Raw genomic sequence first — 21,500 nt, forward strand, 5'->3', positions numbered from 1 at the left:
GTCAACATTCACTCTGGACAGCTTGATTTTTTCCAGCCATCCGCTGAGTTCTCACACCAGATGATCATTGACTGAGACAATGTGTGAATGTAGCAGTTAATCCACCAGATCATTTAATGTAAGAGTATGTGCTTGTCAGACTTGCTGCCTCATACTGCTTTAGGCTGACCTATAAATTGCTTCCCACACACTCGTTGCAATTTATCTTAAATAAAAGAGAGGGATGATAACAGATTATTCATATGCTGTGATAAAACACAGCGGTATAAGCTGCATGCTTTTCATGTCATGTAATGCCTCCTTTAGACAGACCTGCCCCTTCATGCCCTTCATCGCCTTTTAAGCTGTGAGAGCTTATCTCAAGAAGACAGTTTCAAACTACAAAGTTTGTGAGCAGCAACTATAAAAGTAGTACAGATCAAATTGCTTGCTCCTGGAACTTAAAGGGAGGCAGATGAAGACTTGACATCACAATAAAACTGCACAAGGAAGCTCTAGGAACACAGGGTATAAATAGGTGCAATACCAGGGCAATGACAGGAACTCAGGTGTAGTCCACGATGGCATAAAGTGAGGTATCCTGGGAGATGCTGTGTAGGAACTGGTGATCAGTAGGCAGGTGTTGTGGAGTACACCGGAGGAAGAGGAGCAGGCATGACATGGATCAAGATAAAAACTATATCCTGGATTGCTTTTCCTGCCTTGGAGAGACAACATGTGAGAATTGTCTTCTGAATCCTGGCCATTGACTTCTCAGATTGCAACCTCTAACAACTGGTCCTACCATACACTGAGCTACACAGGAGAATGTGTTGCTCATTTAACTTAGAAGGCTGTGTTTAATATTCAAACCATACACTGTTAAATATTTACCAGAATGTTGAGTTAATGGTTAATTGGTTTAAAAATAAATTGTCAAAGTGAAGCCAGTGGTGGCCCCTTCCAAAGTACTTAATAGTGTTTGGGATCATGGCATGGAACACCTGTCAGAGCCAACTTTTAAACTAATCTAAAGTTTGTACTGACATACTCCCACCCCGGTCACAGAGGCTCTTCACTGATCTCGGTGACCTGTGACAGTAAGTCGATCAGCGGTGACTGTTCTGCCATCCCATTCTACATGACTCTACTGACTTCTGCACCTTGCAGGAAGATGATCCCTTCCTGAAGGATAGCATTGGTTATTGTAAGAGGCAGGTTCACCATACTCGAGAGAGAAAAGGACAGCACCCAAAACCTTCTTTGGTGTTGTTGAAACAGTTGGATCATCTTGGGGAGAAAAATGGGGTAGTATGGCTGCGAGTCCATCAATCAGCAAGGAAGAGCAAGGAAATCCCGCAGCTTGTCTTGCCAATTCTTAAGCAGGATGTTTTGACACAGTTGCATACAAAACACCTGGGTGTTGAGCGTACTGCCAAGTTGATGCATCAGTGCTGTTATTGGCCTGGGATGTTCACTGAAATCAAAATATGGGTTCAAGCGTTATAGTGCTGCCAGGTTGCAAAAGACACAGTATAAGTGTCTAGCAGCTGCTTAGACATTTAGTTGGCTTCAAGGTCAAAAGACATTTTTGCCATGGATTTTACCATGTTGGCATCTTTGCAAAACTGGTTGGAGAATATTTTGGTAACTGATATACTTGGCAAATACACAGTTGCTGTCCCAGCATGGGACAAAAGGACATCTACTGTTGCCCAGGTTCTGCTGACAAAATGTTTCTTTTAGGTACAATGCTCCAAGTAGGATTCATTCGGACCACGAGAACGCTGTAATTTAGCAGCTTTGTCACTTGTATGAGGTAACAACGTCATACACTACCCCCTACCATCTCGCTGACAATAGGAAATGTCAGTGGCTCAGTAGAAATATCCATAACTTACTGTGCACCTTACTGATTTTGCAGATATGTGACAGGGCTTCATGTCCTCCAAAAATGCTGTTCTGCTATATCACCACCCCTAACTGGTGCACCGGCGAGTCTCCTTTTTTTCTTGTGTTTGTCTGTGAACCCCATTTTCCCTTTTTAATGGGTCATGTTCCAGTCCCTGTGCCAAGGGAAGTTAAGGACTGGTTGATGAAGCACCAGGCCAGACTTGATTTGGTTCTTCAGCATACCTGGGAGCAGGAGGGCACAAAGGAGCATCATGACCAGGGTACACACAAGACTACCCTATGGGTGGGTTAGGTGGTTTAGCTCCATGATCACAGGGCTACAGGTCACCATCAAATTCAGGACTTCTAGAGTCAAGTGGTCTACCAGGTTCTGAGAGCCTCTTCTGGTGGAGGTGCACTTTATTTCATTGCTCCAATGGATCACTTGCAAAAGATCAGGAATGTGTATCAGGGCAAGTTGGGCAAGAGGCTGTGCCTGCACCCTTTCATTCTCTGAGTCCAGTGTGTGATGATTTCCTGGGGAATGACTTGTGGTTATTGATCTCTAACACTTCAACAACATCAACGTCCGGGGCGTAACATTTACCTTGGGTCCACAAGGGCACTTAGGGTGACCATCCTGTTCCTGAAACTCCTGCAGCAGAACCTTCCTTCTCTCTAAGCAGTTGGTCAATTATATGGAGCACCACTCAGTCAATGACTGGGCAACACTCAAATGTTCAGTATCTCCTTTGACCCATGGGCCAGGAAGGTGATTCCTTAAGATGCTCGTGACCACCTTTCCGGAACACGTCCCACTCTGCATGTTCTGCATGTGACACAGTCACCGAGTCGTCATGCAGGTTTATTCACTAACAGCAGATAGTTTTCTCATTTCTGTTTGTTTCTCATTTATATTTAACTTTTTAGATTCATAGTTTAGTTACTATTATCTAAAGTATGTGTATGTATATGTGTTAATACTGCAATAATACAAAATAGATATAGAAATAAAATAAAAATTCAGAAAGTCAAGGGGATCATTATATCTATAAAGCTTCCCTTGGCAGAAAAAATTTGCTCAGCAGAACACAGTATCGAGACCATCATTCCGCTTGCCTAAATGCTGGACAAGACAAAAAAAAAAAAGAAAAAAAGATGCTCGTGACCAGTCTTCGATGCGCAGTCTGCCATTTTTCAGTCTTAACGCTAGTTCATGGTGTACTTTGAACACTGATGTAAAATAGGGGGATAGAATGTGGTGGGACAGGTTTTCACTATTTTCTCCCTCCCCACTTTGCACACAACAGGTGTTACCTGTTTGTAGTGATATCTGGGCGGGGCGGACAGCCTTACATTGGGGCAGGTATCTTCGCCTCAGATGTGTCCTTGATCCCATCTGCTGCGCTTCAGCAGTTTGTGTGGCTGGTTTTGCCCAGTTACTCTGATCATTGCTGACTGTGGCAGTCTGCTGGTCATGGCAAGAGTCTCCTGTATCACATGGCTTTACCCTAAAGTGGGCCTAATTATCCTTCCCATTGATCCTCCAGCATGTATGCAGTATCTGACTGCAGCTTCTTACCTCAGTCTCTGTGGGAGAGGCTGTGCTCTGTTCACCACCATGCAGGTTGACTGCATTCTGCCTCGGCGCTTCTGGATACTCGGTCTTGTCTCGTCTTTGTTTGAAATAGTCTTTCTTCCTTTTCGTCCTGCTTCATCCCACTGAATTGGTTCATTGCATCAGCCACTGTTCCAGTTCTGGCAGCTGGCATCTTCTCAGCTCTTGACTCCATCTCCACTGTGACCAACTATACAGCTGGGCCGGTAGTCCCACAGACACAGCCTGCGTTTCATTGGACTTACAAGGTTTGTTTTCTTGTTGTTTTGATTTAGTGTAATGATTTGCATGCTATAACCTTTTCGTTGTGTTAGCCAGCTGTTTCTGTTTGCTGACTAGGTTTCATCCAGGTTCCCATGCCCATTGTTAACCTGGAGAAGAGTAATAGACTTTTATAGCTCTGGTTTTTATCTTTTTGTATATTTTAAGACATTGTATAAGGTTGTATTTTTAAATGAAAACACAACTGTTGTCCAGCTGCCTTGTTTGGACCTGTAGCCTACCTCTAATTCCTCTACTATGATGACATTCTGCATTTACCATTGTAGGTAATCAGCTTAATCTTCTACCCATGCCTCTCACCTAATATGTAACAACTGGTTTCAAGGAATCTGACAGCCACCACCCAAATGGTTAAAAAATACACAATAAATTGCACTCAATGGACCTGAATGAACATTTTATACCAGACATGCAACAAACGCAAAAAAGCAAGATCTTCAACTAAAGAAAAACTGCAAATTTAAGACTTTGCTGATTGATCCACCTAAATTCTAACTCTTTCATTCTGGCTTATTTGTCCATATCAGAGTATTTGCAAATCTTTTGAGAAGCTGTAGATGTTGTGATCCTGGCAAACAATGTGGTTTCTCATAAAACTACCAAATGCAGGGAGTTATTTGGTGATGGTGCAGACAAATTTGACAACAGCACAGAAACTTTAACAAATCCTGCCTCAACTGGTGGACAAAGAAAAATAAAATCAAACCTCAAAGTTGATAAAGGGATAAGCTGAAGTATATTTATCTTATCTACAGCCACTACATCAGAAGCAGGACTGTACAAAACCCACCCCCACTACTATAAAAAATAATCTGACATACTCAGCTACTTGTACATGTAGATAAACTAAACCAGCATTTTTCTGCAGGATTTGACTTGCTGCTTGGTTTGGAATAAGCACAAAAAATTACCTTAACATGGGATTAGTCTGTCTTTGAATAACAGTTTCATGTTAACCCTGCATGGTCATGTCTGGTTCTGTAGGTTTTCCATCAAATTTTTTTTATTAATTTCATTTAGTAATAACATGTGAGAATTAGGACCCACGAAAAAGGTGCATAATTATCAAGGGGCTTACTGTGATGCTCTAACATGCTCAATAAAATCCTCCAAATGCGATTGATTTGGTATGGCCATGCGTGATCGACTTGATTTATTATCTGTGCTTGGAAACATTCTGCAGCCGGCTCCAGCAAACATTGATCTTTTATGTTACTGATTATTTCACTCATCTATATTTGCCCTAAGTATGACATCTATTAATAGACTGGAAAAACAAATCAATACCATCACCACTAGTATGTTTGGTAAGTGATGATAATGATGTAGAGAGAGCACATTAGGGAAAGAACTTTATATATTTGTCATGTGAAAAAAATCTCTTCTTTCCAAATGTCACTCAAAACAACACCACACATGCACTTTAACCTCTTCCTCTGACCAAATATTCTCGTTTCTTATCGCGATTCTCCTTAAGATACACAGTTGGGATTTTTGTGCTGCGTGAGAAATGTGCTTGACAAATCAGAACAATCCATCATGTGGAGTTTTTCCCTCTCGGGGCATAGCAGCATGCCAGACAAAAAAAAAAAAATCAACATGGCACCAAATGAACTTCAGGCCCATTTGAGCATTTGGCACTAATCTTTGCCCCAAATCCTCAACAGTGGCTTAAAGGGAATCAAACAGAAGTCTGAGGATGATGTACGGCCAGCTCGGATCAGCTCAGGAGGTCCAAAATTAAAGGGCCGCTTTATGTTTGACTGAACAGGTGTTATCATGTCAAATGCTCATTTTCCAGTCTGTTTTCTCTGCCTTTTTGTGTCTCCTGTGAGGTGTAAAAGTCTAAAGGGAAAACTGTCCTTATGTTGCTTGCCAGGAAAAAAAAAAAAAAAAAAAACCAGCCTCTAGAACAAATGGATTTGTCTGTCTTTATAATAAATCAACCTACTGAAGATGAGATGTTGTTCACAACTGTGGACTAAATGTCCTCCTGATCATACAGATTCTGCTTCATGAGTTTTAATGAGCTTCAGTTTTTTTTTTTTTAAATAGTTTAGGAATGACCTTTTAATGATTATTTAATGTTTGCTCACAAAAGTGCCATCTGCAGTTTTGCAAATGCCTATTTAATTGGATTTATCATCAGTCCAAATGTTATTTTGTTTTCTGGAGGATAGATAATTAAGAGTCATCCATGTGAAAGATTAACAGTAAATGTTTTCCTGTCAGCTTTTATCAGGTGTGGCACTTCCAAGCCATTTATTTTCATTTACAACATGTTGAAAAGAGGAACTTCTCTTCAGGACATCTTATTACTAAGGAGAAGCACTAACATCTAACAAAGTATAGTGTTACATATGTAAAACACTTTTTCTCAACACTTTTAAAAATTTATTGGTTTTTTTTGTTTTTGTTTTTTTTGTTTGTGTGTGTGTGTGTGTGTGTGTTTGTGTGTGTGTGTGTTGTGTGTGTGTGTGTGTGTGTGTGTGTGTGTGTGTGTGTGTGTGTGTGTGTGTGTGTGTGTGTGTGTGTGTGTGTGCGTGTGTGAGGGACTGGTACCTTCTTCTTACAGCTTTGAAATGAAAAAGGCTCATTTGGAAGAAAAAACGGGATGTATTAACATGATTACACAAAAGCTTGTGCATGTTTTTTTTACTTTCATTTTTATCTTCAAACTCCTTTTTAAACCAATAAACTCAATCTTAACTTTCACCCTAACCCTATCCAAGATGTTTTGTCTCATTAAGATTTAGCCTCTGGTCGTCATGTAAAAGGTTATTCACGCTGACAAGATCAGTGTTTATACCAGAAAATTAGTTAATCAAATTAAAAACCCACACGCAACACGAGAAAGCAGAAAGCTTGCTGTATTATGTTTTAAACTGCAAGTAAAGCAAATTAGTATCAGCTACTACATTCTCGTAGTGATAACCCAAAATGAATGCTAAAAATCAACAATAACAGGAGAAGCAGAGGATGTTTACACCCTTCAGCTGTTAGTAATCACTTTCTACCGTGCAACTGGGATTACTGAGTCAAGTCTGGAAGAAGATGAGCAAAACAAAGAAGGTTAAAAAAAAAAAATGCAACTAGTTGTATTAAAAGGCAGAAAATCAGTTGTAACTGCTGTTGTGAAGAATATCCGTAAGATGGCAGATTGGCTTTTCTGTTCTACAATGAAGCCTCACCCCAAAAATTCCTGAGCTTTCAGGAAGTAGTACCACTGGCCAGACATTTTTGAAGGGTATAACAATGTTCTCAGAACTCCAGGATCCTGGAAATCATGCCAGTGCTGTCATCTCAGCTTTATTTCATTCAAATCCTTTGATAGTTTAATCAGACCGTACCAAAAAAAAAAAAAAACTGTCCTGTCTGCATAACTTTTAACAAAGTTACAAAAAAAAGACTATATATAAAGCATTTGATTTAGCAAATACATCATAAAAATTACACTTGCTTAAGGGTGAAAACACTGCTTAGTGTTTCATGTGGGTGTCAGTCAGTATTAATTTATATTGTAATAATTTACTAAAATAGCAACTAGGTTAATATACATTATTAAAATAGCAACAGGTAAAAAAGAAAGAATTAAAAGCAGATTTTCCCCAGACACCCCCTGCAGCTGTCCTCATAATGTGTTTAAAATCATACTCTTGCAGCAATGATGTCCGTTAGCTTCACATTAATATTTCCACTGTGCTCAAAGTGCGGCCACATTAAAATACAATGAAATATTTTGTGTAATTACAGCCTCATACTAAAAATCTGCTTTTTTATTCATTGTACAAGTACAAATAGTAAAAACTTAAGAAAGTTGACGCTTCACTTTCAGCTATAGTTTTAGCAATACCTGAAAACGACATTGCCAATGAACCATCTGCGTCTTTTCTTTCCCAGGAAGTCAGAGAGGACAACAACATAATGATGCCAAACCATTGTTAGTCAGTGAAGTGGATCAACAAGACAAAACTCAAATGAGAGCTGGAACAAAAAGCTTGAGCAGCGTGGGCAGCAACGTGTTTGATCATTCATAGACAGTCAGTGGAAGCTTTTGCTCTGGTTCTGAAGGCTGGAGGTATCACTCAAATGCAGACAAACACGAGGGGCGGGCTGGGTGCAGATGTAAAGCAAAAGAGCACGAATGCATTTCACAGCTGACTTGGCAAGATTGAGGATTAACTGTGCAGCCATTAGTTAGACTCGAGCAATTATGCCCACTAAAATTCCTTTGAGAATGCACTTTTTGACTGTAATCCTGACTTTCTGAGTCCTCAAATGTATCTGGACAAAGTGAAAATTAGCTCTGCAGCCACATACAGTTAATCAAACTCATGTTCCACAAAAAGAGACTCACACAGCCTTGTACTCTGTGCTTAGTGCTCTTATAATTAGTTTTTAATAATTTTTTCCCTTCTCAATTCTCTAAGTCATTAACTTGCATCCTCCTATCTTTCACTCTCCCCCTTTCCCATCGCTCCCTATTTTCCCTCCACTCCCCTCCTTTCCCCTGTGGTTTCTGTCACTTGTTCACAGACGAGTGGCCATTACATCGCCATGACCTAAATGTGTCACATCCCTCTCACTATGCTTCTCTCCTACTCTTCTTCTCATTCCTCCTCCCACTTTCTCTACATTTCCCTTCCTGTCTGTACATCTCCCAAGTTTTTCTTTATTTTGTCATAATCGCTTTTTGTATCTTTAAGAAGTGCAAAGTGCATTTTGACCAGTTTTGTTATTGATAATAAAGAAGGTGTTGGAAATGAGTTTAGTATCACTGGTTGTGAGTTTTCTTTCTTGTCATTAATTCTCTCTTTTTTCATTAGAAGGTTTGTTTGTTAATTTCCAGTGTGTACAATCAATGTTGATCAAATATTTTTTATCTCCCTCTCTGACCTGTTTGCCCTCAATTCCATCTGGTCTTTAAATCAAACACAGTAGTGTATCAGAGTGACAGCAACTCCTTTCAGTATTGATCCAGACGGTTCATATTGCTGGGAATCCCAAAAACAAAATCAACGAGTGATAAAGATTGGCCTAAAGCTCTATGGTGAGTGGACATCTTTCATATTTAAATTGAAATTAACCCTTTAAGGCTGAACCCATGAAAAAAGTCTATTTTCTTCTTTTTTTTAAAAAAAATATTTTTAGTAAGCCCTTTTACACAATGTTACAAATTTTTTTTTTACAATTTTTGGGGGGGATGTTTACCAATTGTTACCATGTGATAAGTCAAAATTATTATAGTGTAGTCTGCTTCCAGGTATTGATTATGGTGCAGATGACCAGTAAAAACCCTTTTCTTATAATTAAAAAAGAGAGCATCTTTATATGCACAAATGGTAAGAATTAGAATGGCTAGGTCCAGAAAAGATGATAAAAAATATGTGAAAACCGTGTCTGAGTTAGGGTCTGAAATGCCGAACAAACAGACTTTACTGAGGTATGAAAAAGATATTAAAAGTTGTAAGTATTTTGCAGAACATGCTAAAACAGCCTAAAATTACGCTAGAAGAATATGCAATCTGCGAGCTGTCCAGGGTGTACCCTGCCTTACGCCCAAAGGCTGCTGGGATAGGCTCCAGCTTCCCCGCGACCCTGAATTGGACTAAGTGGTTAGAATGATGAATGAATGAATGAATGAATAAATGAACAATTTGAATGAATGAATGAATGAATGAATGAATATGCAATCTCTATGACGATTACGGTTGTGTTGTCATAAGAATGCCTTTCAGCCCAACATGAATACTTTATAACCCCAAGCACCTACTGTTTTAATCTAAATCCTTTTATGCTGAACAGTTTTCACCAAACTGTCTTCCAAGCCCGAACATTTACTTTATTCACTACCGCCATCTTCACAACACATTCACTCGAATTCCATTCACTTTAGCATAAAATAATCCATCTTCTGCTGCCTTCATCATAACAGCATACATGTGATCACCATGAAACAGGTACTTAAGAATGTATTAGCCAAAATATAGTTACTGTATTTCAACCTCATTAATCCGACTAGTAAGTGACGAGTGTTTCAGTAGCATCTTGTCATGTTATTGACTGAGTGTGAAAACACTGTTGTCATACATTGGTCTTCAATGGGACCCTTGTTTGAAATAAAGTAACTGAAAGTGCAAGATGTCTCTGTGCCATACCTCTAATTACAGGACACTGTTATTACTTGCCTTGGAGAGTATAAACAAATGTAGTCATAGTGATATAATCTCAATATCAATAAACTTCCTGTATCACTTTCAGACCAGGTTAGAACTAGCTCATACTTAAACATGTTACTGTCCTTGGGTTTAGCTGGCAACAGGAACCACTGCTCAGGTTTACATGTATTTTCACCCTAAATGGTTAAAAATTATATTCACAAAGCAATTTTTTAATGCAAGCATAGAAATGGTGAGAAACTTGGACATTTGTAGCCTAACACACTTGCAGCAAATAGTTGAGTTATATATCTGCATATATGCATATTTCAGCTGAGTATGTGGAGGTAAGAGTGATGCAACAAGATGTAGGACAGTTTGTATGAAGCAGCTGTCTCACAATGACAACGATAAATCTACAGACTCCTCTGCCAGCTTGGTGTATATAAAAATCACAAATAAGCAACTCTGCAGTCCACATAAGAATCACAATCACAACACCAAATTAACATTATTTTCCTGCATGCTCATTGGCACAGTCAGCTACAGGATGCCTTTTGCCTGAGGTGTGCAAAAATGGCAACACTGTCTGATCATAGCTTTTTAGGGACTTTTAACATAAGCTGAAATTTCCTGTCAAACTACAATATTGTCACACAGAGTACAAATGCATAACATCACATGGACATGCAACTATTGATATTGCTGACTGATGGAAACTTTAATGTGTTTTGGGTGATGAGTGGAGGCCATGCAGCTGGAACAGATACTTTGCAGAAAGCATCTGCAACACATAGGATGAAAGAATTTACCATCTCCTGTGAAGTGTCAGCTGTCTACATGGACAATGCTCAAATTTAATGCTTGCTCACATATTTAAATACATTTTATGAACTGCATGTTTGTTTCTAATTAATTTTAATTTGATTATTGGAAAAAAAATTAGCCCTGCGACGGACTGTTGACCTGTCCAGCGTGTACCCTGCCTCTCGCCCATTGATTGCTGGGAAAGGCTCCAGCTGCTCTGCAACCCTGAATCGGACTAAGCAGTTCGGAAAATGAATAAATGAAAGAATTAATAGAAACAATGACAGTATCTAAGGAGAGGACAGTGAGAGCCTTCTGGTTCAGACATGCTAAGAACGTAAACATCAGACGCTGTCAGCATATTATCATATCAACTGGGCAGAACTCATGAATAAACCCAGGGAGCAACTTACATTGACTAACATTATCCACATCAGCATAACATTTAGTTAAAGAATGCTGGGTTTATTTTTTCTTTCTTGTTGAAAGCTATATCTGATTACAATCACAAATCTATTTAGGCAAAAGAAATCCATCTACCAGTGCCTCTAAAGCTGAGTCATTAGCACATTATATTTTGCTTGATTAATCTGTGTAAAAGAGGGAAAACACTTTTATAGCAATTGTGAATTTGGAGGGAATTTGGAGGGTTTTTTTCTTTGCCAGGAGCCATGACTTCAATTAAAACCTCTTACTCAGATGTTATATTATTCTTCTGTGCCTGACAAATTCAGGGGATTAATAAGAATTTTGAGATTTTTCTCCTTCTCTTTTGATTTTCTTTCCTTGTTTTTTTTTATGTATTTTCTGTGAGTTTTGACTATCTTAACAAAACCCACTGATGCACTGTCATAGTTCCTTGAACTCACCCAAGCAGGCAGATCCATTGATGTTTGGCTCATACCCTTCATCACACACGCATCCTCCAACAGCAACCATCCACTCTCCTTCAGCATTGCAGTGCATGCGAGGCGGCGTGCCTCCTTGTGCTTTACTGTGGGGGACACATGTTCCGGTCACAGGCACTAGGGCAGTTGGCTCTGCACCTGAGGGAGTTGCAGAGTAGGACGCCAAGTAGAGGCTAGTAGCCGGACAACGACGAAAGAAAATGGACACGCTCATGAGGGAAACACATGCTCCACTGTCAACGATGGCCAAGACAAATCTGAAAAAAAGGTCACATGTGAAGATGGGGAACAGTCAGACCCATGGGAGTATTGGTGCTGGGAAAGCACTGAAACAAAATGTAGTCCAGAGAGGATTACCCTTTGCGAGTGAGTGGGGCAAAGCTGCGTGTCTTAACATTGATACGGCTATATCTATTGGGTTGATACTGATGAGGTGAACTGGGCTCCACTTTGGAAAAGCTCTTATCAGCTGCGATTGTGTCAATCTTCACCCAGCCCTCCCTGGTTTCCTTCTCCCCACTTGATGGCTGAGCAGATGAAAACACAAAGCGGACAAAACAAACAAGAAGAAATGATAATTAGTGGTCAAGGAAGAACAAAATAACACAGAAAGAGTGTGGTTGACAGGGAGGAAAGAGGTAAACAACAGTAAAATTATAGACAATATGAAATGGTTGACTTTGGAGTGAGGATTGGAAGTATACTTTGGAGTATACCTATAAATAATAATTATAAAAGAGAAAATAAGAAGAAAGACAAGATAAAGGTTGTGTGGTATTTCTAGCCAATATAAAATACTGATGAACATTTAAAAAACTGAGTTAGATCAGTGCAAGTCCCAGCATGGGTTCATGTTCAAGTCCTTGCCAAGACTTTCGGAGCTTCACTGCTTCCTGCTTCTTTATGACTCTCCTCTGATTCCTCTTTGGGGTTTGTTTTGCTTTTCACTTTCCTGAGGAGAAACACATTCATGCATAACAGCACTGCAACCCTCCCACCATGACTGTGAATGTTCATGAATCTCACACTCAGAAGTGTAAAAAAGCTTAGCATAAAAAAAGAAAACACACATGAACAGTGGCTTCACTAACAGTCCTTGAGGTTTAAAGTGTTTTTGTGTTTATTTGTTTGTTTCTTGTAGTGGCTGTAACATTTAAATTTAATGTCCTAAAATGTTAATTAGTGGAAATGAAACAATATCAATGGAAATATTGATGTGTAATTCAGTTAGCTTCATTTAGTTTCATTGTGATTTACAAATATGATAAACAAGAGTATTGGCCACCTTTAACGACTGTATGAAGAAAATTCTCATTTTTAAATAAGCTTCTACTATATAAGTTCAGGATGTCTCTGAGTTATCATTAACATCCATTTTGGAAACAACTGATTCAATTTATCATGACTGTATAACTGTTGAACATGAGGGGGAGTAGTCTCTTTGTCCCTTCCATGGACTGGAGATTTGTCCATGGTGAAAGCTGCCTCTCACCAGTATCTGCTGGGATAGATTCCAATCTCTAAATGGACTGAAGACTACAGTATATATCTCAAATTATTACAATTATTCTTGCAATTTAGATTATAGTGCACTATTTCGGATAAATGTAATCTCTCATGAAATCTTCCTGCCCCATTAAAAACAAGTTAAGCTAGCAAACGTTTTCTTAGTTAGCTTGTTAAGCTAGCTCCACATCTGTTAGCAACAGCTGGTCGGTAATGGTGTAACTATTTCTGCCTCCACGATGAAATATTCTGCTTGAACAAAAATGCAATATAAGATTAGATGTTTTTAGCCTCAACCTTTTCCCCCTCATTCAATAGCATGCATTCAGGTCGAAGTGGCCTCTTTTGCTGTCAACCTGTAAGGCTCTGGTCAATCAGATAGCTACACATCTAAAATAAGTATGACCTGAACTCATAAAAAGTTGCCCTTTTTTAGCACTGTGATATTTCCCAAAGAGAAAAGTTCTGAAAAACATTTATATGTTTTAGGGACGCTTTGAATGTCACCACAGTTCAAGCATGCAGCTCTATTCATGTCATGTCTGCTTAAGTATAGTCAAGGTGATTCTGCCGCAGGCTGAGATTCAGAAAGTCTCTATATGAAGATATTATCACTGTGCTAGCGCTGAGAAAGGACTGCTTGTTTGTAAATGCAGTACACAAAGGTCATGCAAGTGTGTGATTGTGACTTGGTGATCAATGCAATGCAGGCTGTGCCTTCAGAGCAGCCAAGAATGAGTAGGGGGAATCCAGCTTTGGCTAGTTCAGTCTCAGAAGATGTTAAAAGTCAGAAATGAATAATTGCTTGTAGCAAACAGCAGCCATCCTTTCACTGATATGCTGTGACTCCCCAAACACAAATTTTTGGCTGAGAAAGTGGAAAGTTTTGGGGAAGTGTTAGATTTAGATGGCTGTACAGTTTGCAGACATTGTGAACAATATTCAGTCTCCATGGTTACTCATAACATTCTTGTTAACTTCTTGTTCTTTAAGTCAAAGTTAAGTAAAATAAACACATTTCGTCTTTTGTTTTGCTTTTAATTTTTCTTTATGGTTCAAATGTGTGTCAAAACTAATAAAAAATGCTTAAATAACTGTGTTAAAATTAATATGCTTGATTTCTATTGTATAAGTGTGGCTATTACTTTGAACAGATAGTTCACTCAACTAAATACTAGAAAATATATATTTGTAGGGCTGAGACCCAATTAAAAAAGGTTTTCTTATTAAACTGAAACTGTTCAATTTTTGTTAATCCTATTTCAATTGCATAACAATAGTTGCCCCAAGAAGCAACATCTTGTCATTTAAATGGATTTTAGTGGACAACTGAATCAAATAATCAACACAATCATTAATACTATAAACTCAAGCCCTAGAAATGTCTAGAAAAATGCATTTAATTGCATTTCAATTCAAAACAGTTAAAAAAAGAAATAGAAAACTAAAGTCATTTTAAGTATCTCAATTAACTTCTCTGACTGTTCTTTATATAAGAGACTAAAACATAACATACAGTATTTGTCTACAATCTTTTTTAATATGCATTAATATCTGACTGCAGCTAGGAGCTAAAACTGCTGCTGTGTGAGAAGAAAGAAGACCGAATGATACATGCTTTCACGCCAGTCTCCAATAACACCAGAAAAAGTCTCTAGATTTGAAATTGCTTGCTAAGTATAGTGCCAAAGTTGCTAAGGGGGAAACACTGCATTAGCCAAGCTCTGACGTGTACATCAGTGTAATCGGTGTCCAGAAAATCATGGGCTCATGCAGTGGATGCAGTGGTCAGCCACTTTGTGTTATTGTTTTCTACAAGAAAGGTGGTGGAATTTTACATTTTCTGGGAATACATCCAAAAATGCCCTTTGGCTTATTTCCTATGTGTGTAGTGCGAAAGCCTTTTCAATAAGGTGAAAGAGGTTCATGTATTGTGACAGTGTTTGTTACTTTTGTGATTATTTTGGGAAAAATTAACATCTCTTTCTTTCTGAGGTCTTACTGCCCTTGCGTGTTCACTCCATGCTTCATGAAGTGAACACGCAAGGGCAGCCTAAGACCTCAAGCTGCTAGGGATTACCTAAATCACCTGGTTAAACTAAACAATCAAGTCAGAGTATGTGAATGGGGTTTGTTTTCTTTAGATGTTGATTATGCGTTCCTGTTATGCATTTTATTTAGTCACAATGCATATGCTGTAGTATGACAATAAACAAGCGTTTTTGTAAAAAATCAGAACAATGATTTACAAGTAAAAGAAAATCAAAGATATGAAAAGTATATGTGGAGATTCTGTCATTTGTGGGTTATGCTTCACCCTTCAGGACCACTGACTGTTTTCCCTGTTTTCATGGTTTAACACCTAAACCCCAACACTATGATTAAAAGTCAACATTATTATCATATAGTATTTACTTATTCCTTTAAAAACTGTTTCTGAATTCTGGCAGATTGTGTCATCAAGGTGCTCCAAACCAAACACTCACTAATTTGACATTCATTTTGCATTCTACTTATACTCTGAGCTCTCTCCAGTTAATAAAAGTCAGTCTGATGATGATTCTTGTTTTATCTGTGGCTTTCTCTCGCTTTCTTTTTTTTCTTCTCCTCCTCTGATAATGTCTTCTTGCGTTTCTCACAAAAATCAGTCATTTTGCAGATTCAAAGAAGTCAGTAAGCTACATCTAGTTGTTCTCTTAGATACTCTTAAACATATATTTTCATTTTATCTTTATTTTGCCATGATTTTTCTTTTTTTTTTCCCCCCCCCAAACTTGTCTTGTCCAGCATTAAAGCAGACAGAATGCTGGTCTGCCTCCTGTGTTGTGCTGAGCAAATTTGCTTTGACAAGAGGAGCTTTGTAGTGATGAAGATCCCCTTGATAATCTAAATTTAATGTTATTCGTTTGATTATTTTGAATACATTTTTGTTTTACAGCATTTACATTGTACTGCTGGACCTGACTGGAGGGGATAGAAAGAGGATGGAAAGAGAACAGAAAGGTAAAGGAAAAATAGAAAACAAAGAGGAGACAGAGATATACCACATAGAAAAGAATGTAATCCCACCATTACCATGTGATTCTCTACATACTGCTACACCTGTACAGAAACACAACAAAGGACATCCCACAACTATGATTTCTGATACATTTTTTTATAAAAAAAAATAAAAATTAAAAAAAAAAAAAATTCAGTGTGAGGAAACCTTTTTTTTGGGGGATTAATGACAGCTTAATTGCAGTGGTTCTCTCTAAAGACCTCAGTCACCAAAATCCTTCTTACAAATCCTCCTGCATTTATTTTTAAGTTGTACTTAAGAGTTTTTATGATTCACAATTGTGTTTGTATACTGCTAAATTGTTCACATCTTGCCTTTTAGATTGATCTAAATTGAATTCCGATCTGTCTTTAAATCAGAAGGACTGGCAAGTTGTCCCCACTTTGCATAGGTCAACACCTGAAAATGCTGACAACAGGTGATGAGACTGAAGCACCATGTGCAGACATCTCAGAGACAGAGTTGAGGAAAAATAACAAACAGAAGGCTAAATGAATTAATAAAAATAAAAAGTATTATTAAAAAACTGTTTAAATTGCCTCTATGGTTTTATAATATATGAACACAATCTGCAATTTCTTCTTTTTTATTTTAAATCACAAAATGCTTAGTAAATTACCAACATTTATTTTAAGGTCTGACAGAAACATTAATGTAACTTTATCATTTTAGTGAACTAAACAACAGAAAAAAACACAAACACTGACTTTGTGCAAACATGTCAGCACTAAAATGTCCATTAGAGTACATCTGAATCCTCATCAGGTTTGTTCATATCTAAGAGCAAATCCAAGATACAAAGATTTTCATTAATGCCACAATCTTCACTGAGAACAAATTTGTTGTAAAAACCGTTGGTGAATGAGGCCTCAGTAAGATGAAGGCAAGAAACAGCTGAGTCATGTCCAATGTGCTGAGTGGCCAAGTTACAGCAAATGAATAAATGCATCAATCCAATCAAGCATGAAGGATTTTTGGTAAACAAATCATCCAGATGGGCTTGCAGGCAGTCCTTCAAAACACTAGCAGTGCTTATCTTTGCAGCTTCAGATCTATATATCTTACACAGAGATATGTAGGTCAAATGCTGATAAGCTGAAAGTCAGCTTGAGCTATAAGGGGACCACTGCTAACAGATTTCATAACGGAGAGGACAAAGAAGTAAAGAATTGGTTACAAAGAAAAAACATTTGGTTACATGTACAGTTGACTCAAGCTCTTGATGAAGCTTGACCTGCACATTTAGCTGGACTATCAGTTCTTTGTCCATAAAAATGCACATTCGGGGTCACTGAATTATTCACTAAAAACACCACAATGCTGTGGACTGTGTGAAAAAAGGCACTCTATCCGTTTCTACATCGTTGTATATGTAAGATCTGAGAGCTTAGGGTTTTTATGGTTTTATACTGGCTAACACATTTTCTTATGTTTCAAAAACCCAGTTTTAATAATAAAACTCTTTCTTGTGCCTTGTGAACAGGCTGTGGACACTTCAGTTGCATCATAAAGTTACTGATTTCTGTCCATTTCCGCAGCAGAGCAAAACTGAACAACAACTCTAACAGGAGAAGCCTCCACATTATTCTCACCACCATGGCTGATTCAGCAAAGCAATACAAGACATTATCAGTGGAAGTGAAGGAAAGAAAAGAGAGAAGTTGAAAGGGCAAGAGACAACACTAGACTGAGTTTTCACTGAATAGAGAGCTCAGACAAGAGACAGGATAAAATACAGGTCCTTACTTGGACTTTAGTAAGGGGTGTGCAAAAATGTGTGGAAATCTCCTTATCTTCTTTGCCTACATTTGTATTCAGTGTATATTTTTATTTGTGTTTAGCATATAGTTGTATTTTTTTATCTAGCTTATATTTCTACTTATTTATCTTCTATTTCTATTGATACTTTTATAGAGTTTTTAGTATATATTCGTACTTCCTTCTCTTAGCCACTCCCGAGACCTCAGTTCCAATTTCGTATCTCTGACATGTGAATGTGAGCTGATATGACAATAAAGTTCCTTGAATCCTTGAATCCCACACTGTAAATGCTGTGAATTTCACTAAAAAGTTCTGGAAAATCCTGCAAAACATTATACTTCTCACAAATTTAATTTTAAGGCAAAGCAAGTACAAGTTAACTTGCTGAAAAAAAACACTAAAAGAATGTTACATTCTGACACTTATTAGTAGATCTTTGGGAGTTCTGTTTATGATGGAGCAAATTGTAACATAGATCAGAACTTAAAACTTAAAACTCAGCAACTGTGAATATTACAATATATGGTACATTCTCTATTAAATTAGTAATCATAATACATCAGGATACCTTTCCTAATTACATCTACAAGGTAATCATTCTTTGCTGACCCTTACCTCAGCTACCCAGGTCCTCATCAGCTCTCTCTGGGAGTCGGCCTGTTTGTAGTACAGGGTTAGCGTTTCTCGACAGCTGGGTGATGGCGTACGCAGGCTGGCACAGTCACGTACTGAGAAACGCAACGTCACAAACACTCGTGGAGCTGAGTGGCGGAACAGGAAAGGTGTTGCCAACCAGTTGTCCTGCTGACGGGGGTTTTGGTTGATATTACAGACCTCAAAGGTCCGCATAAGCTTCCCCCGGTCATCTAGGATGCTGACCTCATCCCACTGAAAGAGACAGAGACAGTATAATGAACTTGCATTGTGTAAATTCAAAAGGAACATTTCCAAGCTTCTTGAGCCAGGAACTCTAAACTCAGCCTGAGTAAACTCTTTACAGATATTAAAAAGTTAATATATTCTGAGAATAATAAGAGTTTTTAACAGTACTTTGATCATACGTTGTTTGTTGCCAGGATGCCCATGCTTTACATAAATGTACTTAAAGGTACATAAAGGTAAGTATTCAAAAGCACCTGTTATGCTTTGATGTCTAACAGGCTTGAGTACTGATTGCTCTGAGTGAAAAGCTTTTGTTTTTTACTTTCATTGCTGATGTAGGTGGTGTTTGTGTCCTCATTCTGCGTACATTTTCCACTCTCTAATTAAATAATCATGATTACAAAACTAGTAATTACACCACTTCAGCCTTTCATTTAGAGCGTAGAAAACGCATCAAGCATAGCAGATAAAACTGTAATGACCAAGAGATAGCCTAATTAATTTCTGCATGTCCCCGGCCGTTGGGACAGCCTTGAGATAGTTTTGCCTTTTTCTGTTCAGGTTTGTCAACAATTCCTGCTTCTGCTTGAATAAAATCAGGTGGATACATTTTGCTTGTGGTGCTAAAAGCCCTGACAGATGACATTTAAACAGCAGAGAAAGCTTCACAAAGACACAGCAGTGCTTTAAGCTACAAATGCTCACATAACATTTTCTGATGATTATGTCCAGTATGATCACAGAACTATTTCAGCATGGCTGCACGTAAAAGTTTTTGTCCCAGCATCAAACACAAACTGATCTTTCATGTGGTGAAAGGCTTTGCCTTTGCCATGCTTATGATCTCACACTATGAACCATTTGTTTTGTTCTTTATTTTTGGTTAATGAACTGAATGCATGGTTTTGTTCTTGACGGCTTAGAGGTGTATTACGAAGCTAATTTAAACACAGTTAGGTGTTCTTCATGTGAACTAATATGACAAAACTTAAACTTCCTCTAAGTGTTAAAAACTATCTAAGTTTCACTGGACAATTTTACAGAGGATAAAGTTTATGTTTGTCTTGGGGACCAGTTCTTCTTTAAGTGTATCACTTCTGAAAAGAGACTTTTATGGTAAATTTCTCAAAGGTATTCCAGCAAGCTTTGTGCTAAATACTGTACACGTCCTTTAAATTAGCATGGAAGTCGCTAGATGTCAGATTAGCTCTAAACTCAGCAGACTGTTTAGGGAAAACTAGAAGTTTAAAGATGCTATTCACTGTATTCTAACTAATAAAGTATAGTTGATCAACACTACATCATAAGGACAATAGATGATTCCTTGAAGTGCTTTACCATTTACATGCACACCGTTGTTCCCATGTGACAGCTGGTAGACAGTTGTGTGTCTGACTTGTGGCAGCTGCTGTGTCATAAAATTAACAGATTTTTTTGTATCATCAGGAAACCCGAACACTCGGATTTGAGTAAAAGATACGAGCCATACATGGAAAAAGCTGAGTAGCCACACTTCGAGGCAGACTGTCAGATGAGACTAAATGTAAATGTAGGTGCAGGTTTTAGTTACACCAATTATACAATACGGTGCCTCCAGAGATGAAAAGGCTTTGCTTTAAGCCCTTTTAGCCTTGAGTGACAAGCAGGACCTTTTCTGTTGTAATACAGAGGAATTATGCATTAGGCCTCATCATCATTATTCTTGTTACAACAAAGGAAATAGGACAAAACCTCCTGAGACCCCATCAGGATGCATTAAGAGTGTGTTATTCGGTGTTTGTAAATGTTACTTTCTTAACATGCTGAGGTCTCTTTCTCCATGTTTCTGACAGCCAGTATGAACAAAATCGTCATATCATCACGCTTCAGAGAAAGATTTTGTGTTTGGTGCAGTTGTGCTTATGATAAAATAAGCTAGTAAATTAAAAGAGTCTGAGGCACTATTAGTCTAATGGAGTGAAAAGACAGTTTTCCATGCTCCAGGCTGCGATTCACTCCTTCAGACAAGGGAATGAGGGAAACTGGATGGACTGGACAACAGAGAGCACATGGCAGGATGAAGGGATGTAGATGGAAAGGTGGAAAGGTGGAATGATTGCGTTTACGGTGAGGTGGTTGTTGAGAAAGCCTTAGCTATGACTTTGAGGTAAATCATGCAGCCAACAAGGAATTTGTGTGCAGCATTGTGTGCAGAAACACAACATTCATTTGTTTCCATGACCTCAACCCCCCCTACCCCACCTCACGCATGCTCCATCACCCCTCCAGCCCCTTCCCTATTTTTCTTTCATCTTGTTTTTTTTCCTCTCTCGTGAAGGACAGACGAAAGAAAAAAAAATGGGCCACATTGGGGAGGAGGGGAGGAGGAATTGTTGGAAAAGGAGATAAAAAAAATTTTAAAAAAAGATCGGGAGGACTCATCTTTGTGATTTAATTTAAACCGAAATGCCGGAGAGCCACGCAAGCTCTCCAGTGACAGAGGATGGGGAGGGGCAGGGCCTCTGACACGGCACACAAATACATACTGTAGAAGAAGTTACTGCAAGAAGATGTGCATGTCCATATTCCCAAGGCTCATGATCACACAATACAAGGAAACAAACAAAGGGAAGCAGACTAAAGGCAGTAAGAAATAAACAGATAAA

At 38.4% G+C, this 21,500-nt stretch overlaps 1 protein-coding gene across 1 annotated transcript in view; it reads right to left on the reverse strand.

Moving 5' to 3' along the window:
• The window catches only part of ephb6 (eph receptor B6), a gene marked incomplete at its 5' end in the record, with an annotated part of 49,742 nt that overhangs the window by 13,371 nt on the left and 14,871 nt on the right, over window positions 1–21,500 (reverse strand). The window contains 3 exons of the mRNA XM_079240644.1: window positions 11,607–11,902; window positions 12,003–12,172; window positions 18,589–18,861. Of these exons, the coding sequence (XP_079096770.1) occupies window positions 11,607–11,902; window positions 12,003–12,172; window positions 18,589–18,861 (739 nt within the window). The remainder of the gene's footprint in view (window positions 1–11,606; window positions 11,903–12,002; window positions 12,173–18,588; window positions 18,862–21,500) is intronic.

Source organism: Telmatherina bonti, assembly GCF_933228915.1.
Source record: "Telmatherina bonti genome assembly, chromosome: 5".
Classification (NCBI taxonomy): Eukaryota; Metazoa; Chordata; class Actinopteri; order Atheriniformes; family Telmatherinidae; genus Telmatherina; species Telmatherina bonti.